Here is a 22,862-nt window from a genome sequence, read left to right as displayed (position 1 = left end):
CCTCAGCAGATCTACCCAGAGGGTGCTAAACTGGCTTGGATTTTGAAACCATCCGAGTCCTGAGGGTGCATTCTATCCTCCCTCCCTTGGGTTTGCCCCATAGCTTGTGCCTCTGCTGCAGGGAGCCTTGGGGCTACCCGTGGCCTGGCCATGGCAGAAGGAACCTTGATGAAGAAGGTGGAGATGTTCACCTGTTGACAGGGAAAGGGCTTCCTCAGCAGCATCTGGCCAGCTGTAAACACAGCTGTGCCTGCTGCTAAATCTGCCCTTTGAAATGCTAGGCCAGGCTGGACACAGCTGCCTCTGGCTCCGTCTCCAATAAACATTTGCCGAGTGTCTAAAGGGCAGGATGGGAGCGCAGGTCCCCAAGCACAAGCAGATGTGGGAAACCAAAGCCCTGATACTTCCCAGCATGGGGAAAAAACCTTCCCAGGTCTGCTCAGCCCATCGTAGAGGCTGTGATGCTGTCACATAGGCAAAGAGCCCACCTCTGCCTTGGGAAGCCCTTGCATGGATTCCTGGAGGCTGGGAGAGGGCTGGGTGTTGCTGCACACTTGACCTGGTTCGTATGGACCTTCTGGAGGCACTGGCTGTGGCCAGGGCCACAGGGCAGAAGCTGATGGGCTGCAGGAATGTCCCCATGTTGCTGCTGTTGTAAAGCCAGCAGTGCCTTGGCTGAGGAGGCAGGCTCTGAGCAGGGACACCACTGAAAGGGAACACAGTAAAAGGCCAGCTTAATTTGTTGCAACATAGCTAATTGCTGTGAGCTCTAGACTGTTTCTTAGAGGATGTCGAAGTTGGTTTTGTCCGAAGTGAGTCCCTCGTAAATTTCCCCAGTTAAGAACAAAGAGAATAATATTCTATGCTGACACCAATTTGAAGAGAAAACAACCGTGAAATCTTACAACAGCTAAGAATGGACATGACAATGGATAAAAAGTCAAGCATTCGAGGACTGCCTAGCCCTGATGGGAGAAGGCTCTTCACCTTCCTTTCCATATCCAGTTCTACACTCTGTAGGATCAGGTTCTGGGCTTCTGGCCACCAAATGCAACCTTGCAAAGTCTTGCAATGCACAATGCAGCTGCCCAATAACCATTTTCAAGGTGGGACACATAACAGGACCTACCATCCAAAACCAGCAGAGATCACAGACAGACCACGTCATTTGCTTTGAGGCTGGGTTCTTGCATTCAGCTCAGTGCGTGGTCTTTGTGTGCTTGTAGTGAGCAGCATCTGTGCTGGAAAGACCTCAGGCCCCAGTTGTCCCCATGTCTGTTGGAAATAGCTTGCTTCTGGGCTGCAACCCTGTGGGATTTTCCACTCCTAAGGCAACACCAGCGTGCTCTGTCATGGAGTGGACCAGCCTCTCCTTCTGGCGCATGCAGACATGGGGGCAGTGCAGAGCACCATCTCATGGACCTCCTGAAACAGCCTCTGGCCACAAAGAGACCAGCGTGGGCCAATGGATTTGGTGAGTGTGTACCCCATAGCTATGTGTCCTCTTGTCATACCGTTCCCCATCCTCGTGCAGGGAAGTCTTGTGATTTCAAGCTGGTTTTTCCCCTTCCCCCATTGTCCTCTCAGGCTATGCAGGAAATAGAAGCGATTTCCTTGCTGCTTTTGTTCAGCTGATTCCACAGCCCTTCCTCTCCAGCACAGAAATTCCCATATATCAGGAAGCCTCTATAAACCCATCGCCCTATGCGTCACTGGCCAAACTTCTCTTTTTCTGTTTCATGGTCAATCATTCACCACTGCGCACTCCTTTTACAGCAGCTTTGCAAGGGTCATCTTTGGACTTGCAAACTATTTGCTGACCCGAAGGGGTGGTGCTGGGAAGAGAAACCGGTCTGGGGAGGCAGGAAAGGTCTCCTGCTCCTGCTTTGCTTTTCTTTCTGACTCTCTCTCCAGAGACTAAAAGAACCATATTATGATCCAGCAACAACTGAGACAGCTCCTGCCAGAGAGGGAGGTGAACCCTACTGCTGCCCTCGTCCTGCTCAGTGGCTCGGCAGCGGCCGTGGTGGCCTGGAAATGGCTCAGCAAAAGGTGGATCCAGAAGAAAATGGAAGAGGCTCGGAGGACCCGGGATGAGGGTTTGAAGAAAATGGCAAAGGCTGTCCAGCAGTTCAGGGAGCAGGTAACCTTTCCTCATGGTGGGGCCTGAGTCCCACCGGGATGTCTGCTGAAGTTGCTCTTCGGCTCTTCCTTCCAGCTCATGCCTCCATAGCTTTTATAATGAGGAGCCCAGAGGAGATGTGCCAGCAATCCTCAACAAGAGGAAAGGCTGGCTTGGGAGGAAGGGAGGTCATGGCTCTCCTCAAGCTGGATGAGATGTGGTGGGAGGCTACAGCCAGAGAGGTGCAAATTACTCACTGGGAAGAGGTTTTGGGCAACAACAGGTGATGAAGCCCTGGACCTTTATTGATCCAAATCCAACTTTGTTAGGGATCTAGAAATGTCTCTTGCCTCTATGGGTAGAAGCAAGAAAGACTTTTCTCTTCCTAACTCTAAGTTTACACATTTGTCCACACCCCTAGATCTTTGTCCCTGAAACCTAGCTTCTGGATGGTTCAGGGAGAGTCTTCAAAAGAGCTGTCACTAGGATTCCCAACAAGTGAGACCTCCCAGACCAGCAGGCTGTACAGAAGATGCTTGGCCTAACATAACACTAATGAAGACCAAGGCGTTCGGTGTCCCCTGGGAGCAACCAGGACATGCCATGGGGACAAATGAGGCAGGCACCCCAACCAGCATGGATTTGGCCCTGAATTCCTACTGCAACAGTGATTTCTAACCACTTTTCCTCCCTGCTCCATTTGTTTCTGAGTATGTACTGGTTAAACCAGCTCATCTTTACAGAGGTAACATACCTGGAGATAAAGCATACCAGCTACTAGTGATGCACAGCTTTACAACATTTTTTCTTAATGCCACCACCTTAAACAAAGCTGGTGGCACTGAGAACTGCCAGCTGTCTTTGCCTGAGTAGACCTTACCCACCTGTGAGTCCCTACTGACTTCTTTGCTGGGCTTGAGCTATGAGATGTTTGTCATCAGACCGGGCCAACCCACAGTGCCTGTGCCCATTCTGAGGGGTGAAGGGCCAGCCTAAGGCTTGTGTGCAAGGACTTTGGTACCTTCTGCCCAGGCTGGTGTTTGCTCAGCTGAGAGTGGTCAGTGGGTAAGTCCCACAGTGCCAGGAGGAAGACTCCATTGTGAGGCATTGGATGCGTAGTTGCTGCAGTGGATGAGTGAAGCCCTTCTATGTCTTCAGAGACAGCTGAGTTCCTGTGTTTGCATCATGTTCATGAGATCCATGGAGTGCACAGAACAGTGCAAACTCAGGATGAAACAATCAGCAGCTCCGAGTCTGAACCTCCATGTGAAGGATCTGCCTTTCCAGCAAGCTCTGCTGACAACGTCAGCAAAACTTAAGAGACTTATCCCCTCTGAGCCTGCCTTGGCATTCCCTTCATCTTCCCCTTGCAGGTTCCCAGTGTCCAGACAGATGTCATCCTGTCCCTGCCTCTGCTGGAACTCAGTGAGAAACTGCAGGAAGGGTCTCTGTCCCCCAAGACAGTCCTCTACACCTACTTAGAGAAGGTGAGTGCCTGTCTGCAGTGTGATGGGCAAATCACTTCTATTCTCCGTGCCATGGTGTGTGGGCCAGTGGCTGAGAAGACTTATTTGAGCTGGTGATTATGATAAGTCTTCAATATAGCAGATATCTAAAGATATTAAAAGGCTGGGATCTCTATCTCCTGGGTCAGATCCATCCCTGGACAGTCCTATGAGATGGTTTGAGCTGGCATGCTCTGGGGAGGGGTCACCATTCATGCTGAGCCACTAGCCCTTGTTTTAAAGATCTAGGTAGCTACCAAATGCAGCTATGTGATGATGTTCTTAACTAACACCTCTTCCTCCATGTGTCACACAAAGGCCCTGGAAGTGACCCAGCAGACGAACTGCTTGCGACATTTTATCCCAGAGTGTGAGGAGCAGCTCCAGGAAATACAACGGCAGAGGGAGAAAGGGCTGCTCTACGGCATCCCTGTCAGCATCAAGGACCACATCGGCCATAAGGTGATTCCCTTTGTGCCCGTGAAATGTTCCTTCATGAGCTGGGCTGGGTGGTGAAGTGGTGGGACACAGAGAATGGGGAAGGGGCCTGATCTCTCCCTGCGTACACCACAGGAAGCCTGGCTGGGTCTGAGGCTGTGACTCCACACCTCATGTCAGCTGCAATCCTGGCAGTTAGAAGCCTCTATCAGCAAAAAACCAAAGAGTGAATAGTTACACACCCAAATGATTTCCTCTCTGATACGTGAGACAGCACAGGCTGGGCTACATGGTTGTTTGGGCCATAATTCAGGTTATTTACTCAGAGGTTTGCTGTATCAGGGATAAGAATGTGGCTCAGCTTCTAGAAAGTAGAGTTGCGTCTGGGTCAGGGGAGAGAAACAACATGGAAAAGAGCAAGGGGAGCTTCAGAAGCCTGAACCTTATCAGTGCTTGGCAGCCCTCTGCCAAGGGTGGAGGGAGAATCCTTGTCCCTTCATGCAAGGTCTTGCATGGGAGTGGTTTAGTACCCCCACCCCAAAGGGGACACCAGACATCCTTCCAAAACCACAAGGTAACTGTGCTGACTGTGTCTGTTGTCACTTCTCTTCGCAGGGACACCTGGCCACCTGTGGGCTTGTGCAATGTCTGGGCACCCCGATGCAGGAAGATAGTGTCCTAGTCAAGGTTTTGAAGAGACAGGGGGCCATCCCGTTTGCAATGACCAATGTGCCGCAATCTCTCTTCAGGTAACATCCATCATTAGAAATATTTTCTCTAGTTTTGCTCTTGAAGCTGAAAACCAGTCTGTAGGTCCCAGGACAGGCTCTTCCCTGTCTCCTGAGAAGTTGTCTGGATTAATCCTTCTTCCATCAGCTGCCAACAACCTCAGTTCAACTGAAAGTAGCCTTCAGATAAGATTAAGAGGAAAAACACCTACCATGACATAAGGGAAATCAAGTGCACTTGTGCACGGGAGGGGGAGCGGAGTCTCACGGGAATGAGCCGGAGGGATTTACAGGATGGAAGGATGGGGTTGGCGATGCCACATAAGATCACTGCAAGAGAGAGACAACAAACTCAAGGCATTAGGCTGTTCCTGGAAGACCAATTGCTGTTTTTCTTCTCCTCAGCTACGACTGCAGCAATCCCATCTTCGGCCAGACCCTGAATCCCCTCAACCACCAGAAGAGCCCCGGGGGCTCCTCGGGAGGGGAGGGAGCTCTGATCGCAGGTGGAGGCTCCATCCTGGGCATCGGCTCAGACATTGGTGGCAGCATCCGCCTGCCCTCCAGCTTCTGCGGGTTGTGCGGCCTCAAACCCACAGCCGACAGGCTCAGGTAAGTCCTGGGGCCTGTAGCATTTTTTGTTAAATCAAAACTAAGATTTGTTGGGGTTTAGTGTTTTGGTTTTTATTTTCATTTTGACCAAAATTTTCCATTTCAGATGAATTAAATACTTTTAATAATTTCCTTCTGGTTCACGTTCTGACTTGAAGACTCCACTATGCTATTCAAACGTATCAGTAATATCTCACCATTACTGAAATGACAATGTATTTCTTTTTGTTTTCCCACAGCCTGGCTGGAATGACTGGCCCAGTCAGTGGGATCGTGGCAAGTATGTGAATTTTTAATTGCTTTCCTCTATACGCTGTGAAGAGTCCCATGTCTTTCTCTAGGCCTGAGGAAAGCCTGAGACAACCAAGATCTGTCCAGAGTCCATCTGAAACATCCCACCTCATTGCCTGATCACTCCTTGCAGCCAACATGGCCATGCAGAAGATGGACCAGTGTTTGGTGCACCCATTTGCTTGACACGGATGTTTGCTCTTGTCCTACTCCAGTTCCTTGTGCGCTGGGGCCAATGGCGAGGGACGTGGACAGCCTGGCCCTGTGCATGAAGGCTCTGCTCTGCCAGGAGATGTTCCATCTGGACCCCACCGTGCCCCCCATCCCCTTCAATGAGGAGGTGAGTCCTTAAATCAGCAAGCCCTGGTCCTTTTGAGGCTGCTGCACGCTCAACCTATGCATTCTTTAAGGGTCTGGTTATCTTTACAGTACTAGTTTCTAGTATAATAACTTGATAGCTCTTTTTGAGGACACAATGCATAATTATTAGGAAAAAAAATGGTTAATAAGTAGTTATCCTTTCTGACTTCCCTGTTAGCATGTAGCTCATCAGATTGAGACACCCTAGAAAAGAGAGAGGAGGAAGGCAACACCGGGAGCAAAATGCTGGAGATTTTTAGGGGAAGATGAGACAAGATCAGAAACTCGTACAGCAAATCTCTAGACTGAGGACATTTCCTTTCACTCTGCAGCAACTGAACTCCAAGAGTTTTTTCCACCTCCATCCTTTGTAGCAATGGTTGAATCCACTGGTCTTGAGTGACTGTGCTCTGTCAGAAGGGAGGGATGAAGGAGAGACTGGAGAAAAAGGTGGAGGTGGACATTTCAGAAAGGGTAACCTATGGAAACTATAAGCAGCAAACCAGAAAATTAGTTCCTCCCTAACATCTGGAGCTTTTATCCCCTTCTGCAGTGGGCTTCAGTGTGGGGCAGTCCCACCCCAGCAGGGTTGATGATGCTCAGCTGGTGGCTCTTTGCTCCAGGTATACTCCAGCTCTGCTCCCCTGCGGGTCGGGTACTACGACACGGACGGCTACTTCCCGCTGCCCCCCTGCATGCGGCGGGCGGTGCAGGAGACCCGGGAGGCTCTGCAGGCAGCCGGGCACCAGGTGAGCATAACCAGCCCATGATCTTCTCCCCAGGGTGTCTCCAGCTTTGCTCCTTGCAGCTGAAATCATGCTTTAGAAAACAGACATAGTCCCCAGCCAAGTTATGGGATAAATGACCTCCCAGAGGTATGGGATTAAGTTACTACAGCCACATACGCAATGCAGACGTGTCTACAAGGGGTAGCAGCGCAGGTCATGGGGAAACAGCACCAGCAATCAGTAGACTTGCACCTGCAAGGGGCCAGGGCTGGAAAAAATCATAGAACAGTTTGGGTTGGAAGGGACCTTCAAAGGTCATCTTGTCCAACCCCCTGCAGTGCCCAGGGACATCTTCAACTGGATCAGGTTGCTCAGAGCCCCGTCCAGCCTGGCCTTGAATGTCTTCAGGGATGGGGCATCTGCCACCTCTCTGGGCAACCTGTGCCAGTGTTTCACCACCCTCATTGTAAAAATCTATTTTTGCTCTCCTGGTGGCTGTGGTCCACACCAGATGGCAGCATCCACCAAGTGCCGTATTTGACCCTGGAAGGTTGCCCCAGCTTTTTCTAGGTCTGTCCTTCCCCAGCCGGGCTCTGAGAGGTGTTTTGCTCTTTTCTCCCCAATGTCCATGGAGACCTCTGTCTTTCCTGGACTACTGAGGGAAAAGGACCATGGGACATGAGATGGGAAATGCCATTCCATCCATCTAGACCTACCTGTGGAAAAATGCTAGTGGTGCTTTTCATAGCAAAGTGAGTTCACGTCTGAGAGATGTCGATTCTGCTGGGAAACAGGTGTAGTTTCTGGCTCAGTGACTGACTGGAGCAGGATGGAGGAGGAAACAGCTCTGGGGAGATCTCAGAGCTGAGCCAAATGGCCATCAGGGAGGAATAATCCCATCGGGAGATGCCTGGGCTGGTAAAGGGTTGAACTGGGGCCTCTGCTAGCGTGTGGAGCTCAGGGAGGTGCTGCTCTGCCTTTGAAGTATACCCACAGTCATGCCTTGGAAATAATTCACATCCCCAGGCTGCCACATAATCTTGTGTTTTGGTGCAGATGGTGCCCTTTTCTCCACCTCGGATCCATTATGTCATGAAACTGTTTTTGAAGACCTTTTTTGCTGATGGAGGCCGTGCTTGGTTGGACGCGTTGTAAGTAGGAGCCCTTTGGCAGCAGAGCTGTAAAATAGCTCCATCTCCACACCCATGAGCACAATGCATGGGCAAAACGAGCCCATGTCTCCCACTGCAACAGGAGATACTTGGGTTTCTGAGAAAGGGCAAACAGCTTCTCTGGCATGATCCCCTCCTCTTCTTGCCTCTCAGCACAGGAAATATTGTAGATCCCAGCTTGAAATCACAGGTGAATTCCTGCAAGATCCCAAGGCTGGGGAAGAAGCTGCTGGCTCTAATTCTTAAACCTCTGGTGAGTCCCTGGCCTCAGAATCAAAGCAGAATGATGACAGCAAGACCCTGAGATGCTCAAAAGCATGATGTTACTGGGAGACACCTTTAACTAGAGACACTGGGAATTCTTTGGAAGGTCTTTTCTAGACCCCTGCTGGGATTTATCTAGTGCAAAGGGGAAATAAAAGCAGGACAAGCCAAGAGCTGCAAAAGATTAATGCAGAGCCCACAGCAAGTGGTTCTTCAAATGCTAGACCTAGTAGTGCCCGGTTTTCTACAGATTCACCATTGAGATTACTGTGGCAGAGGGACTTGAAGTTGAAGCTCTGTCCCAGTGTTGGAGGCCTCCCAAAAATCATACCTTCATGGGGACTCCTGGTGATTAACAAGGGCTGGCCCCCAGTGTAGCCTTTTCACCACCCAAGCATTCTTTTGCAGGGCTTGTCTCCTCCATCCTCCACTTTCTCTGTCTCTCTGTCCAGTTGGGTTGTTCTCAGCTGACATGATCAAAAAGGTAGCAGTGAGTGGGAGGTAAACAAAGTGCTTGTAGAGGTCTTGTTTTTGTGACATAACAAGCTAAGAAATGTTTGATTTATCAAAAATAATGAAATGTGACTTGGTTCAAGTCAGTACATTCCCCTGTGAGCAGGGAATACTGGGCTTTAAGAAACAAATTGAGAACCAAAAACCAGAAGTTGGAAGTAAAGTAAATTTAGAACCATGAGCAACATTTTTAACCACCATCATTCACCCTCAGTGCAGCATCCAAGGGATGCAGACAGGACAGGACGGGAGGGTTTCCTGGGATGGCACAAGTTACTGCACTCCCATGTCATGTCCTTAACAGGAGCCTCTTGCCTTTCTAGTTTCCCCGCCTGGCTGACTACCTGAGAACTTTGTGTGGAATGAAGTAAGTTGGCATCGTCCCCAGGGCCGTCCATGGAGATGAACGGTACCTTCTCTAACTAAGCGTCTGTTGTGGCAGGGAACTGGAATCACGACAGGCTCTGACCTGATCTCTGCAGGGGCTGTCCCTCCATCCTGGACTTGGCTTCAGCCTTTAGAAACACGTCTCCCCAGTGTTGCATTGCCCTAGTGCTGTCCTGAGGGACTTGCATGGATAAGGTTGCACAGGAAGCCTTTGGCAGAGATGAGCACTAAATCCAGGCTCACAAAAGAAACCTCTCTACCACTTCTGGACATTTGTTGCTTAGTCGCTTGACCAAATGCCAAAGGAAACTTTAAACAAATTGTGAAAGATGTATTGTTTTAAATAACTGCTAAAATCGCTGGGGCTTATCAGCCTGGAGGATTATTCAAGCAATTCCTCCTCCTCCTCTTAAAGCTTAAAAATGTTGCTATGATTTCCACTTGCAGGTCAGTAAAGGAGATGTGGAATCATCACCATGAAATACAGGTATGTTCTGAGGACTTTTCTCTCTGGCATCATGCCACAGGTTGAGGCTTTATGGCAAGTGCCAGGTCAGAGGGTTATCAGTTCGGACAGGGATTGTGCACTAAAGAGAGATGGGAATGGGGTAGATGGGCTCTTAGGCCAACCCAGCCAGGACTTTATCGGTTGCCCACAGTTCTCATGCCCAAATGCCCATATTTGATGGTCCCAACACAACAAAGGTTGTCCTGGGAGTGGGGATGGCTAAAGAGGGACCTTTCCAATTCCTGGCCACGTGCTGTGGAGGCAGACACATGCTTCCCTGCTTCTTATCTCAAGCATGGCTGCCTGCTGCTGCCTCTTTGACCATGCCAGAGCCCGGTGCATACCCTGGAGAAACCAAGATGCTCCAGGCATGGATGTGGCCTCCATGTTACTTGCCCTCTCCTCCCCAAGGCATACCGCACTGAGTTCATCACCCGGTGGATGGAACTCCAGCTGGACGTTGTGCTGTGCCCTGTCCTGGGACCTGCCTTCAACACAGGATACCCTGGGAAACTCTTAAGTGAGTCTGGGATCTTCCCGGGAAGGTAGAGGACCACAGTGGTCAAGACTGGACAGGAACATCCACTACTGTGGAGCTTCACCACCCACCTAAGCCTTTTATGGGCATTAGGGAAGGAAAAATAACTACCATAAAGCTACCTGAGCAGATGGAGATAGACCCATGGATGAAGTGACCTGATGACAGTTGTTTTTTGCAGTAGAACTTGGACCTGCAGATGACTGGCCCTGTGCAATCTCTCCTCCCAGCAGCCGCTGGTTCTCAGGGGCTTCAGTGAACATGTAATGTGTAAATTTGAAGGAAGATGTGACACTGTGACTACCTACATTCTCTCTTCTTCTTCTCTCAGATGCCATCTCCTCCACAATGCTGTACAATGTCTTGAACTTCCCTGCTGGGGTCGTACCTGTCAGCACGGTGACAGAAGCTGATGAGGAAGAGCTAAAGCTTTACCGAGGATGTTGCAATGACCCCTGGGACCGGACGCTGAAAGAGGTATGTGACACAGAAAGTGGTGGAGCAGAGACTGCTCATGGATGTTCAAGTAATAGTTTCACTGAAATAACGGGCTCCTAAATGTGTCCATCAATGTGGGCACAGGGAAAAAAACCGCAACTCTTCTTTATTATACCCCTTGCAAATCTGTTTTCTCCCAAGCCCCAAAAACCGTAAGTCACTAAGTTTTGGGGGGGCTGGGGGAGCACCCCCAGGCTGGATTATAGGCTGACACCAGAAAGGAGCCACGCAGCAAGGCTTCTTCGAGTAGGTCCCTGTGACAGTCACAGCATCACATTGCACTTTCCTCCTGCTCCATGATGCCTTCACCAGTCCCAGGCTGCCAGTGGAGCATGGATCAGCAATGAGGATGCTGAAGGAAAAGGGATCTGGCTGCCAGACAGCTCCAGGCAGAGCTGTCTGGGATGGGGGTGGGGGTGTCTGAAACAAGTTGCCCAAGATTTGGAAACTACTTCTATCATGAGAACAGCAAGAGCCTTCCCTCTGCCCCAGCGTGCTGATGCTGCTTGAAGGGCAGGGCTCAGCCTCCTACCTCCCACTCCTGAGGACGAGCCACCTGCCTAAGCCAAGTTTCCAAAAGCAGCTGGAGGCCTGAGCGCCCCAGGTCCCCTCTCACCACGTGTGCCTCCGCTGCAGGCTGTGACAGGAGCTGTGGGGCTGCCCGTGGCCGTGCAGTGCGTGGCCTTGCCGTGGCAGGAGGAGCTGTGCCTCCGCTTCATGAAGGAGGTGGAGACCCTCAGCCGTCAGAGGAGAGCAGCGTAGCATCCACGGTCCCACGCCTGCAGGGCCAGGGGAGAAATGGACAGTGCTGCAGGACTTCTCTTTCGCAATTAGAAGCACAAAGACGACGGTGAGGAGGGAAGGAGGAAGGAAAAGCCATTTCCTGACCCCTCTCCTTGCCAATGAGCAGAGATCCTGTACAGAATCAAGATGCCACACAGATGGCAAGACTGGCTTAAGCTGGGTTCAAATGCTGATAAATCTATGAACTGCACCTTCCTGTAAGAATGGACATATGGATTGGGGGGGGTTCACTTTCATTTTCATCTACGCTGCCTCTTGCAGCAGCAGGGTGATGCTGAGAGAAAAGAATTACAACAGCTCAGTGGTATTTTCTTGCTGGCATTGGAGTAACTTCATATGGATGTAACTATTGGCTACCCTGTAAGGAATACAGCTGCATCTACCCTCCCCAATGCTGTATTTTGCTCACAAAAATAAAAATGTAGCTATTAAGCACCTCCAGTAATCCTTCACTGCTGGCTATGATTATGGGAATGCACAGTTATTAGTCAAAACATGCAAACACCTTCCCACTGGACATTAAATGGCATCTAGCACAGCAGGGTTTGCACCTTCCCTCTCAACCACAGCTTTCCTCACTGTGAGGGATGGCAACACTCACTGGCCTTTCCCCAGCACCAAACTCTTTCCACCACCAGATCTTGAGCATCCTACGCCCATTTCCAACCTCACAGCAGGGACATTCTTAGGAACCTCCTATTTCAGGACCTCAGGCTGCTCTTTCTGAAGGGAGGAGATAAGCAGAGGCAGATGCAACTCAGTTATACAGATAGTGAGATATGGGACAGAAAGGCGGAGATCCCCAGATGGTGTTTGTTAACCTACAGCTGCTCACGTAGGACTGAAGCAGTCAGACAGGAGGGAAAGAGCAGCATCCACACAGGGCTCTTCACCCCATCCTGAGACAGATGGATAAATCACTCCTTCCAATAAGACCTCTCTCTCTTTCCTAGATTTAATACCTCAGTATTAAACAGATAAATATTTAGGAGACTCCACAGTGAGTCTTTCTAATTTATTCTCTATGTCTGCAGTAAAAAAGCAGATTTCCTTTGGGACATTTTACAAAGAAAAATAAATATAAAGCAGTTTTGCTTTCTCTGGACATTTAGGGTATTTCCTGATAGCTAGCAGACATAGTCTGTCACTCCTCCATCCGACATAATTTGCAGAAATACATAGGTCCAAAGTTGGCTGTGAGGTGAGGTAGAACCAGCTCCCCCAGCCGGCAATCTGAGAAGAAGGAAAACGTGTCCCGGAAGAGCGCCCGAAAGTGGCTCAAGTCCTCAACATGGATAGCGATGTTAAACTGAGTTTCTGCAATTTCTAACGCTCTCTCGATCACATGCTCGTTCTGCAGTGGGGAGAGGGAGCACGTAGAATACACCAGCTCTCCTCCCGGCCTGGTAGCGAGGATCCCAGCCCTGCAGGCAAGATGAACACACACACTGTTATGGGAAAAAGAGGACTCTGTGGGACAGCAGCATTCCCACCCACCGTAACTCATAGGAGGGGAGAGACAAATCTCGTTGAACTCCAGAGGCTCAGCAGTCCCACAGTGTCACTGCAATGTGAGGACTGTTTTAGACCAGGGGAATACGAGTCAAACAGATGCTTAGATTGATAAAGTACTTAATGTGGGAGAGACACTACTGGAGAGCAGCTGGAAGGAGTAATCCTGCACTCACCCCCAAGGGAACGGGACAAGAGTATGGACAGGGGAAGAGGCTCTTGCGGTTCAAGCACTGCCATGGGACTCTCTAATCTGTTTCCTTATTGCCCCAGTTCGCAGTCAGTCCATATAGCCTTCTCAGCAAAATGGGGTGATGAAGCATCCCCATGTCCTCCTACATGCTGAGAGATGTTGACACTCAGGAATCCTCCACAACTGCCTGCTGGCACCTCAGAGACCATCACACAAAATGACAACACTATATCCATCCTGCTCCTTAGACCCTCCTCCCTACCTCCTATGGCTACAGCTGGGGACAGGAAAGACAATTGATCTGACCAAGAACATTTGCAACTTCTTACACTTATTATGATTTGATACGTTCAACTACTGCCACTCCAGAAAACTGCACAAGGTTTCCACAGTTCCCAGCTGGGGACACAAAGTAAGACGAGGTTTCAGCGCCAGCCATGGAGAGCTGCTACTGTAACACCAACAGCACCAAAACACAGCACAGCTCACTCACATCAGTAGCTGCAGCTGCAGCATGGGCAACATCTGACGCTCCTTGGTCCGTCTCTTGTGGAAGATGTTGTTGTCATCCTCCATGACAGAGTGCCTGTCCGTCGTACAGGGCACATCCACCAGTACCTGCAGCAGCAGAAGTTTCTGCATCAGCTCTGGGCCCAGGTCAAGTTCAGTGAGTCTCCCAGTGCAACCTACCCCTTGCCCGACTCCTCCGCACCTGCCAGCCACCCACCAGCTCTCGGCACCTTCCCTAGATAATGCTGCCAGAGCATAGCTGTGCACCTACACTGAATTGTAACTCATCTGGCTGCTTCTGGGAACGTGCACACAGACAGAAATGGTGCAGATAACATCACATTCTCACACATGTCCTCATTTAATGTTTCTACTCTGTGCATCTTCCTGGCAGGAGTTACTGCAGCACCTACAGGTACAACCCCGCATGGGCAGAGCTCCTGCAGTGACACCTCCCAGAGCAACAAACCCAGGTCACGCAGCTGCAAGTGGCTGAGAAACACAAACTATCTCATCTTCACATTTAACCCCTTCCAGGTGATGGATTTGAACAGGATTTTTACAGGGTATTATTACACACGTAAATAAAGGTACAACTCTGGATGCTCATATACACCAGATGCTGCAGGAGGGGTACAGCAGGAGCAAATATTACTCTGTATGTGCCTCAGTCTTCTCTCTTTCTCTGCACTTAAGATTATGGAAAACTATACAATTATACTGTGAGATAACCTGCTGTCTTCCTCTGAAACAGAAGGAAAGTGAACTAGATGGGTTTATCTTCCCCGGTTCCCAACCACTCACCTTATGGAAAGTGCCACCTTCCAGCCGCTCCCAGTCCCTTCCATCGCAGGACGTGACACTCACAGTTTTCCTGATTTCTTTGGGCACGTAGCTATGGAGAATCTGGTACAGCCTTTTTGTCCGTGAAATGGAGATGTCATTGGCTGCCAGATGCCCTGAGAGGACAAAACAGGCACACTGGGAATGTCACTCTTGCAAAAATACACCTGATTCCCAACTCTTATAACCAGAAATGATTAATGGTCAGACATTCATGGGCATGGCACACCTTTCCAGCCCTGTTTCACACCCGGGGACAAGGAACACCCACTTACCACAAGCCCCAGTCTGCAGCAGAGCCAGAGTTTTGCCACCTGGAGCCGCGCAGAGGTCGAGGACAAAGTCATCAGGCTGCACGTTGAGCGCCAGGACGGGCAGGAGAGATGCTGCGTCCATCAGATAGTAGTCGAGGATACCCAGAGTGTTTGGCCTGAAAAATCACCAGTTTGCATAAAAAAAGCAAACATGCCGGGGGGAAAAGAAAACAGTAGGTGGAAGTGAGGGTGGGGACGTGCAGAGCAGCGGGCGCTCATGCATGTCCAGCCCCAAGGCCAGCAGTGACAGCAGGAGGTCTGTCCCAGGGATGTCTCACCGTGCAGGGCGAAAGCGCGTGATGTCACCCCTGGGGAAGGTGTAACACTTGATGTTGGAGCTGATGGAGGCACGAAGTGGTGGTGATATCTCTGCCTGTGTCATTGTCTCCGCATGCATCACCATTCTGCCCTCGCTGCTTTCCCCTCTCCCCGCTTCCTCCGCAGCTGCAACACTCTGCACCTTTTTGGTGGCTTCAGAAACAAAATCGGTGGCGTTCAGCAGCTCCAGCTCTTGGGTGACGTGGTCAAGGGGAGAGAAGTTGTTGAGGAGGGCACCGTATTTCTGCTCGCAGAGCAGGCCAGCGCGGACAGACGGCCACAGCTCCTTCAGCTGCAGGCTGTAGTTGATGTCGAAGTGGTGCAGGGCCAGGCGCGTGGGGGGAATGCGGGGGGCCGTGGCAGCCTTGGGGGAAAACAATACCAGAGATGTTAAAAGACAAAATACCTCGACATCCCAGTGCACCCCCACCAGCCTCAAGGGTTTTCTGGGAGAATCCAGTGCCAGGTTCTGCGCTGCCAAAAGTCTCTGGGACCTTTCTGCAGCCCCCAAAGGTGACTGTGCCCCCAACACCCATGGGCTGGTGGCCCTCTGGGGAGGGTTCAGGACTAGGAATGGCTAAATGGAGCTGGAGACACGGGGTAAGCATGCAAGGAGGGGAATGGCTGCATATGGAGCGGTGTAACGGGGGTGCAACGGGTGAGGGGGTGCTATAGGGTGCAATGAGATGTCCAAGGGTGTGAAATGAAGTGATTAGAAGGGTGCAATTGCAACGCGACTGGGGTGAAATGGGGAGGTAGGGAGGGTGCAACGAGGTGTGGAACAGGGACAGAAGAGGCATAACGAAAGTGGGAGGGGGGAGATGGGACAGGGTGCAGCAGAGGCGTAACCCGAGTGTGGTGGGAAAATGGGAGACAGAAAGGAGGGGTCAGCGGGGGAACGATGGAAAGAAGAGGGGGGACGGGGGGAGACGGGCTGCAACGGGCTGCAGGAAGGGTAGCAGGAGAAAAGCGGCTGCAGGGCAGTACAGGGGGGTAGGGACGGGGTGCGGGAGGGGAGGGCACGGCCGCCCGGCGGCGGGGACCCGCTCACCCACTTCTCCTTGTACCGGTACCGCCGCGGCCCCGCTCCCAGCCCCGGCAGCGGCCCCCGCCGCAGCAGCGCGGCCCCAGCCCGCCCGCCCAGCGCCGCCATCGCCCGCCCCGCCCGCCGCCTTCCGGGGCGGCCCCGGGACCGCCCCCCCCGAGCCCCGCCCGGCCCCGGACCACGAGCGGTTCCACCGGGAGCGGGGCGGGGGCAGCCGCTTCGGGCATCGGCTGCTGATACGGATCCGGCGACAAAAGGGGCTTCGCAGCCGGAGAAACATCGCGCAGCTGGACCTGCCCCCAGTGAAAGGAACACGTTACACTGTCCCTAATAAAGCTCCGTTGCAAACCTCTACGGATAAACTCGGGGGGGAAAAAAACCAAGAAATAAATAAACAAAACAAAAGCAAACAAACAAACCAAATTTAAAATTAAAAAAAAAAAAACACAAACAACCTTGAAAGCAAAAGGATTATGGACTGCTCCGGTGATACAGAACAGCCAAATTTATCCCTGGAGACACTCTGGATGGGGCTCCAAGCAACCTGATCCAGTTGAAGATGTCCCTGCTCACGGCAGGGGGGGTGGACTAGAGGACCTCTGAAGGTCCCTTCCAACCCAAACTATTCTATGGTTCTATGAAATTTGAATAAGAGCCAAAAGAGTATTTGCTACCCTGTGAGACATCCTGCTTTTCCTGCTACTGAACACCCCCCTTGAAGCAAAACATTCAGAGCATGAACTTGATCCTTCTGCAGGACAGTCCCAGCTCAGCAGAAGGGGTTTCCATTCCCCCAGGTGACCATTCATGCTCTGTTTGGGGTTTGAGGAGGTGGAACCACCACTGTGCCCATCTGGACAAGAACATAAAGCCAACCCCAGCCAGGAGACCCTCCCTGCAGCAGCAGGTGACAGTGAGAGACAGCTGGCTTGTCTCTCCTAGGAAAGCGTTACTGCCTTTAGTTTAATTTAATCAGAACTTCATGCGTGAACAATATTGGTCATGTAGGGCTTGGAAATAATCTTTGTGGATCCAACAGACAAATTCTTCCCTGTGGGATGGGACTCCAGCTGCTGCACATCACGGCTGCACAAAAAGGACATTCCCACAAGTGAGGAAAAGTCTCCCCCCACAGACCAGGCCCTGACACACACTAATTTCATCTTAACCCAGTATAAGTCAGAAGCAAGAGAGCTAGCACATAAATGGAGGGTATTTTCATGAGAACTCAATGTTTAATATGGAAAATTACAGAACCACAACGTGGTTTTTGCGTGAATGTGCGTCTTCCACAAGAACAGACACGGCAATGCGCCAACGGTCGGTCACTGCGAAGAAACCATTTCATTTATACTCGGGCGAGGAACAGGCACGGAGCGGTACGTGAGCCCAGGAACCACCGACACCGGCTGCGGGAGCTGGTGGACAATAACACCCGCCTTCACTTCAGCTTCTTGAAGAGTGTGTGAGCAACCTGCGGAGAGGCAAAGCATTCAGTAACTCATAGTTTAGGGCTGGACATCAGCTGGGTGTTACCTCCCATCACTTGGTTTTCTGGGCCCTCCAGCCTCCACTCTTCTCATTGTTCTGCAACAAGTCATTCAAGAAAACTAGCAGGCTGAGATTTCTTACAATGTTTCACAAGATTTGACTTTAAAATGGCAAAACCAACACTGAAACAGCAAAGTGCCATTTGCAGGGCAGAAACAATGTTCGACTTGTTTCATTGTCTAACGACCTACCGAATCCCAGCTAGAACTGTTGTAATAAGGAAGAATCAAATATTTAACACGAAAAAGCACCAAGGCTCACCGTTCCTCAGAGCTTACTGTGACTGAGCAGCTACCACGTCTCACACTTGAATTGTCTGCGCTCTCAGGTGCACGGCTAAAGGCAGCCCTGCCCCCAGCACCAGCAGGGACGCTGCACCCACGGGTGCTGCACTTACGCAGTGGTCCCTGGCGTGCAGGAAATCAAAAAGCTCCTCCGTGCACTGCTCTTCCGTCTGGGACCGGGAGGACACCCGCGCGTCGCACAGCTCCAGCCGCTGCCGCGCCTTCACGCATTCCTCCAGCTGCTCGCAGTGCTCCCGCACCGTGGTTAAGGGGTCCTGCGGGGACGGGGCTGCCGTGAGAACGGGGACACCCCGACACGCCGCTTCCCCCCGAAACACCAGCTTTAACACGGGCCGGACACCCACAGCGGGGCCGGGCGGCGGCGCCTGCCCGCTGAGCTCTGGGTCGCAGCACAAAGCGGCGACGGCGGCCCCAGCGCCGCCAACCTGCCTGTCAGCGCCGAAAGGCCCCGAGCCCCCCGCCGCGGCCCCACCAGCGCCCCGGGCAGGGCCGGCCCGGGCCCGCCACCCCGCGTCTTACCACCAGCTCTTCCTCCTCCTCCTCCTCCTCCTGGGGAAAGACAAAAAAGAAAGCACAGCCGTTACCGACCCACCGACCCGCCAGCCCGGCCCGGCCCGGCCCGGCCCAGCCCGGCGCCGTCACCTCCGGCTCCCCGGCGTGCACGACGCGGTCCCGCAGCCCCATCGCTCCGCTGCCGCTGCACAGAAGGACTCGCCAGGGTCACCCGCCGGAAGCGTGGCTGCGCGCCCAGGAAGCGGAAGCGCGCACGCAGCTCGCTGGGACCGCCCCCCAGAGGGCGGTGCTTCAGGCCTGGGCGCTTCCCTTCCAAACATGGCGGCCAGCGACGACAGCGCTTGTGACCGTCTCAAGCTGGCTACCGCCCCGTTCTCGGCTTTTTTTTCCCCCTCTTCTTACCGGGGATCGCATCCTTGGAGCTGGCGCGGCGTGGCTGCCGCTACCGGCTTGTCGTGCGCCGCCTAGGAAGGGGACGCTTTTCGACGCGACCTCCCCAACATGGCGGTCCGCTCGTTCCTCCTCCAAGATGGCGGCGGCACGCCGGGGCGGGGGGGCCGGGTCCCTTCCCAGGATGGCGGCGGCGCGGTGGCGCTGAGGGGGCGATGGCGGCGGAGGAGCCGCGCAGCCTGTTGGCGCTGAGCGCGGCCGCGGTGAGCCGCAGCATGGCGGCCCTGGAGCAGGACGTCTGGGGTAAGGCGCGGGCGGCGCGGGGCGGAGGGGCCGGGGCTGTGCCTGTGCCCGCACCCGCCGCCATGTCTCCCTCTGGCTCTCCGCAGCGCTGCCCGGGCACCTCCTGCGGGGGCTCCTGCCGCTCCTCAGCGTCTTCCACCTGGAACGGGCCGAGGCCGCCGCCCGCAGAGCAGGTGACACCGGCGGGAACGGCGACAAAGCTTCGGGGGTGTCTCCGGCCGGGAGGGACGAGCCCCCAAAATGCGGGTGGACAAACCCCCCCCACACCGGGGGATGCACCGGCCTGGGGAGGTGACACCGGAGGGACCCAAATGGAGAGAGGAGCCCGTGCAGGGGGAACAAACCTCTCCCGGCTGGAACTGGGGGCCCCGGGCCGGAGGGGTGAGACCCCCAAAGCAGGGGGTACCCAAGAGCAGCCCCTGCCCGCAAACTCTCCAGCCCTCTCCTGAACCCAGGAAGGTTCACGCAGCAGTGCAGGCCCGGCTGTAACTCTCCTCCTTTTGAGAACCAGCAAAACCTGCCATTTTTTAAAGTCACATCCCTTGAGAGGTGGGGGTCAGGCCCTTGCCGCAAAGCACCATCCTTTTGCCTCTGGGTCTGCGTCCCCCAGAGCTGCCCCTTGCCTGCCCAGCACCCCTGGGAGCTCCGTGGGGAGCGCTCCGGGGCCGGGCAGCAGATGGGGAGTCGGTGAACACACCCGGTTGATGATTTTCCCTCCCCAGGCCTCTCAACACAGCCCGTGTGGCGCCAGCTGTGGGACGATGTGATGAAGACCAGGCCGCCCAACGCAAAGGTGAGGGGACGCTGGCGGCGGGAGAAGGGACAGGTCTCTTCCGCGAGGCTTTGTTTTGAAGCCCGATGGTGTTCCGTGGATGGAATACATTTAAGTCGCCCCTATATGTCATAAGCAGCGCTTTTGTCTAGGATAACAAAATGTCACAATGCACTTGCCTCAGTTAAAGCTGTAATTAAGACTTAAGAGTCTGCAAAGCATTCTCTGTACTTCCCTGTCATTCTCTATACTTCCATGCTAAAGTAATTTCTTAGTTTCTGCATATTTTGGTCAACTTAATGTTGTACCTTACTCTAGGTTAGCAAAAGGTACCCGTCTGTTTACTAGAAAACAGTACTGCTTCTTTTGCTTTGAAACTTTGAACTTCTATCAACTTCAAAAAAGAATCTTGATTAGTATGACATGAAAGAAAAACATTAAGAGATAAATAACTTTATGAAATATGGAAAACTAAGAGGCAGTTCTTACAGCTGATTTTTTTTCCTCTTTCAGAGTTGAGGTACAGAACTACAATTAAGCAAAAACCACTGTGTGTGACTTGGAAAAAAATCCCCCTCCAAAAGCAGGATTAAAATATAAAAACTAGTATTTGAGCAATTGCTGGCACTTGGTTATAAGTATTCATAGAGCTCAGGACCAAGGCATGACCCTGGAATGACAAATATTTTGGGAAATGGGGTTCGTAAAGGGAACTGGAATGTACAGCCACACCCTTCATCTCACAACAGCAAATTTGCCAAAAGAATAAATCCTCACTTTAGAGATGTGGCTCTTAGGAGGATAAAAACAGTGTTAGATATCTTGCTTACACCTATGCTGGAAAAAAAAAAAAGTGTCTTAGGAAGTGCTAGAAAAATACAGAAGACGGTGAGTTTGGAAGACTGGTCTTACATAGGAAAACTGAAGCAGCTCCATTGATTGAGCATCCCAAGGGAATAGTTAACAGCCAACTTAATTACGGCCTATAAATAGACACTTGGGAAGAAAACTCCTGATGTTGTTTTTAACAGGCAAAAAGACAGCTGAGCTTCAGACCACTGAGTATGTTTTAATTAGGCCAAAAGCAGGATGAAGGGACAGCGATGAGAGTAACTCAGTTTTTCAACAGGTACCACAGGGAAGGATGTTAAGAACGAGGCAGGTAGTCTCAGTTGTGCTAGCAGTAGGTTTTTCTGGACACTATGTTTACTAGTTTAGCAGGTAGCAATAATTTAACTTAATGAGAAAAGTTGTGGCTGACTTTTTGTTAACTTGGTCCTGTTTGAGTAGGTTTAACTGTGATTGACTCTAAGGTACTTTAATTGCAGAATATAACCTGTTGGAGGAAGAAGTTCCTTGAAACATTCTTCTCGAATGTTCTTCACGGTGTCTTGGATGTTTCCTCTGACTGGCGTCTCAACGACCCTCACTTTTCGCCACTGCTCCACAGCTCCCTGCATGTTTCCCAGCTGACCCTCTGCAACACGCTGCAGGGTGCGCTGGAGCTCGCTGCTGAGCACAACCAGAAAGTGCTGGAAAACCTGGCTAGCTCCCTGCGGATCCTCAAGTTCCAGCACCTCCTCTCCTCCGACCAGTCTGTCAGGCATTCGCTGGTTTTACTTCTCCACCGGCTGATTCACCATGGCTCTGTCAGCCAGGTGTCCATGTATTCCTGGCCTGTTCCTGACACGGTTCTTCTCGTCCTCATTTTGAGCATGAGCGCTGGGTTTTGCCGCTTGGGAAATGCCATCACCTATCGCAGCAGCCCGTGTGGCTTTTGCAGGGAGGAGGAGAAAGCCCAAAGCCAGGAGTCACCACATGAGCGAGCAGAGTGGGGCCGTTGCGATGAGAGGGAGAGATGCGATGGCAAGAACCAGGGGAGATCCCCCGGGGCCCTGGTGGAGGCTGGCACAGAGACGAATGGATGCCGGGCTGACGCTGGCCTCAACTCTGTCCTCTCTGGACCGACAAGTCCTCTGCAAAACCCAGCGAGCGAGGAGGCAAGCAGCAAGGTGCCCTGTGACGCCACCGGCGTTCAGGGAGGGTCTTCTTGTTGCATTTTGGACCAGCTGTCCTGTCAGCGTGTTCTTCGAAAGACACGTAGACGGCTGAAACCTGCAGTAGGGAAGAAACGTCGCTGCCTCAGGCAAAGCAGGAGACCACATGCTGACCCAGAAGACCTGTATGATTTTGTTTTTACTGTTGCCAGAGAGGATCATTCAGGGTTATTCGACAAAAACAGCACCACAGAGGGAGAAAACGCTGAGAGCTGGACTAGTTTGTCCCCAGGATCTCTGTGCACCGGCCATGTTGGCTGTAAGAAAAGAGGAGGATCTGCTGGGATCTTTTCTCTGAAAGCTGCTCAGTGCTTCCGAAGCGTGTCCACGCTGGAATTGTTCTCCATTCCTTTGACAGGGGAGACATGGCGGACTCTGAGTAACCTCCTGAGCTCCTGGGTGTCTCTGGAAAACCTGGTACTGTGTTACAACGGTTAGTGATGTGGACGGGTTGCTTCCCTCCAGCCTTGGTCTCATGGTCTGACTTATTGCTCAGGCTTACCCTGATTTTATTTTTACTGGAATGGGCATTGTAAGAGTTTTGGCACCCGATCCTGAGAATGGCATTTTTAGAGATGTCTAATGAGTGTGAGACTTGTTTGAGGGAGAGAATGAGGCCCTTCTGCCCCAGAATAGCCCCTGGCCTTGTGGTTAAATGCCACCCAGAGGGAGTGAAGGGAAGAGCCAGATCTCCATCTCCCAAATACACAGCCTAGCTTAAGAACGTGTGGATAAAGCAGTCTGTGAGTTTAGGCTTTGACTTAGGTC

The 22,862-nt window shown here is 52.1% G+C and overlaps 4 protein-coding genes across 7 annotated transcripts in view; 2 read left to right on the top strand and 2 right to left on the bottom strand.

The window, feature by feature from the left end:
* Window positions 1-1,750: 1,750 nt before the first annotated feature.
* Window positions 1,751-11,898, top strand: LOC136001767 (vitamin D3 hydroxylase-associated protein-like). The gene is made up of 15 exons (XM_065656401.1): window positions 1,751-2,143; window positions 3,496-3,609; window positions 3,946-4,089; window positions 4,681-4,814; window positions 5,199-5,405; window positions 5,645-5,685; window positions 5,912-6,036; window positions 6,680-6,805; window positions 7,841-7,935; window positions 8,110-8,209; window positions 9,057-9,100; window positions 9,568-9,607; window positions 10,040-10,148; window positions 10,498-10,643; window positions 11,301-11,898. Exons 1-15 carry the CDS (start codon window positions 1,934-1,936, stop codon window positions 11,424-11,426), a joined length of 1,761 nt encoding a protein of 586 aa, XP_065512473.1. The 5' UTR covers window positions 1,751-1,933; the 3' UTR covers window positions 11,427-11,898.
* On the bottom strand, window positions 11,357-16,311 carry NSUN4 (NOP2/Sun RNA methyltransferase 4). The gene is made up of 6 exons (XM_065656404.1): window positions 16,210-16,311; window positions 15,119-15,522; window positions 14,802-14,956; window positions 14,488-14,642; window positions 13,667-13,791; window positions 11,357-12,892 (listed from the first exon to the last, which is right to left on the bottom strand). Exons 1-6 carry the CDS (start codon window positions 16,309-16,311, stop codon window positions 12,613-12,615), a joined length of 1,221 nt encoding a protein of 406 aa, XP_065512476.1. The 3' UTR covers window positions 11,357-12,612.
* Window positions 16,312-17,416: 1,105 nt separating this feature from the next.
* LOC136001957 (cytochrome b-c1 complex subunit 6, mitochondrial) lies at window positions 17,417-18,804 on the bottom strand. 3 transcript variants are annotated; one of them, XM_065656723.1, is made up of 4 exons: window positions 18,702-18,804; window positions 18,579-18,608; window positions 18,152-18,313; window positions 17,417-17,677 (listed from the first exon to the last, which is right to left on the bottom strand). In XM_065656723.1, exons 1-4 carry the CDS (start codon window positions 18,741-18,743, stop codon window positions 17,645-17,647), a joined length of 267 nt encoding a protein of 88 aa, XP_065512795.1. In that variant the 5' UTR covers window positions 18,744-18,804; the 3' UTR covers window positions 17,417-17,644. The 3 variants fall into 3 exon arrangements, with proteins under 3 accessions (XP_065512795.1, XP_065512796.1, XP_065512797.1); XM_065656724.1 differs by having other exon boundaries at window positions 18,579-18,605; window positions 18,702-18,801; XM_065656725.1 differs by lacking the exon at window positions 18,579-18,608 and having other exon boundaries at window positions 18,702-18,802.
* A 322-nt stretch (window positions 18,805-19,126) lies between these two features.
* The window catches only part of LRRC41 (leucine rich repeat containing 41), a 9,526-nt gene continuing 5,790 nt past the window's right edge, over window positions 19,127-22,862 (top strand). Inside the window, exons 1-4 of one of the 2 annotated variants that reach the window (XM_065657152.1) lie at window positions 19,127-19,265; window positions 19,352-19,438; window positions 19,988-20,058; window positions 21,366-22,527. In XM_065657152.1, coding sequence (XP_065513224.1) covers window positions 19,178-19,265; window positions 19,352-19,438; window positions 19,988-20,058; window positions 21,366-22,527 — 1,408 coding nt within the window. In that variant the 5' untranslated portion in view covers window positions 19,127-19,177. Of the gene's footprint in view, window positions 19,266-19,351; window positions 19,815-19,987; window positions 20,059-21,365; window positions 22,528-22,862 lie in introns of those variants that run through there. The other variant, XM_065657153.1, reaches the window with a different exon arrangement.

This window comes from Caloenas nicobarica, chromosome Z (genome assembly GCF_036013445.1).
Source record: "Caloenas nicobarica isolate bCalNic1 chromosome Z, bCalNic1.hap1, whole genome shotgun sequence".
In the NCBI taxonomy this organism is placed as follows: domain Eukaryota; kingdom Metazoa; phylum Chordata; class Aves; order Columbiformes; family Columbidae; genus Caloenas; species Caloenas nicobarica.
The sequence above is the reverse complement of the archived record's forward strand: the minus strand, read 5'-3'. Positions and strand labels throughout refer to the sequence as shown.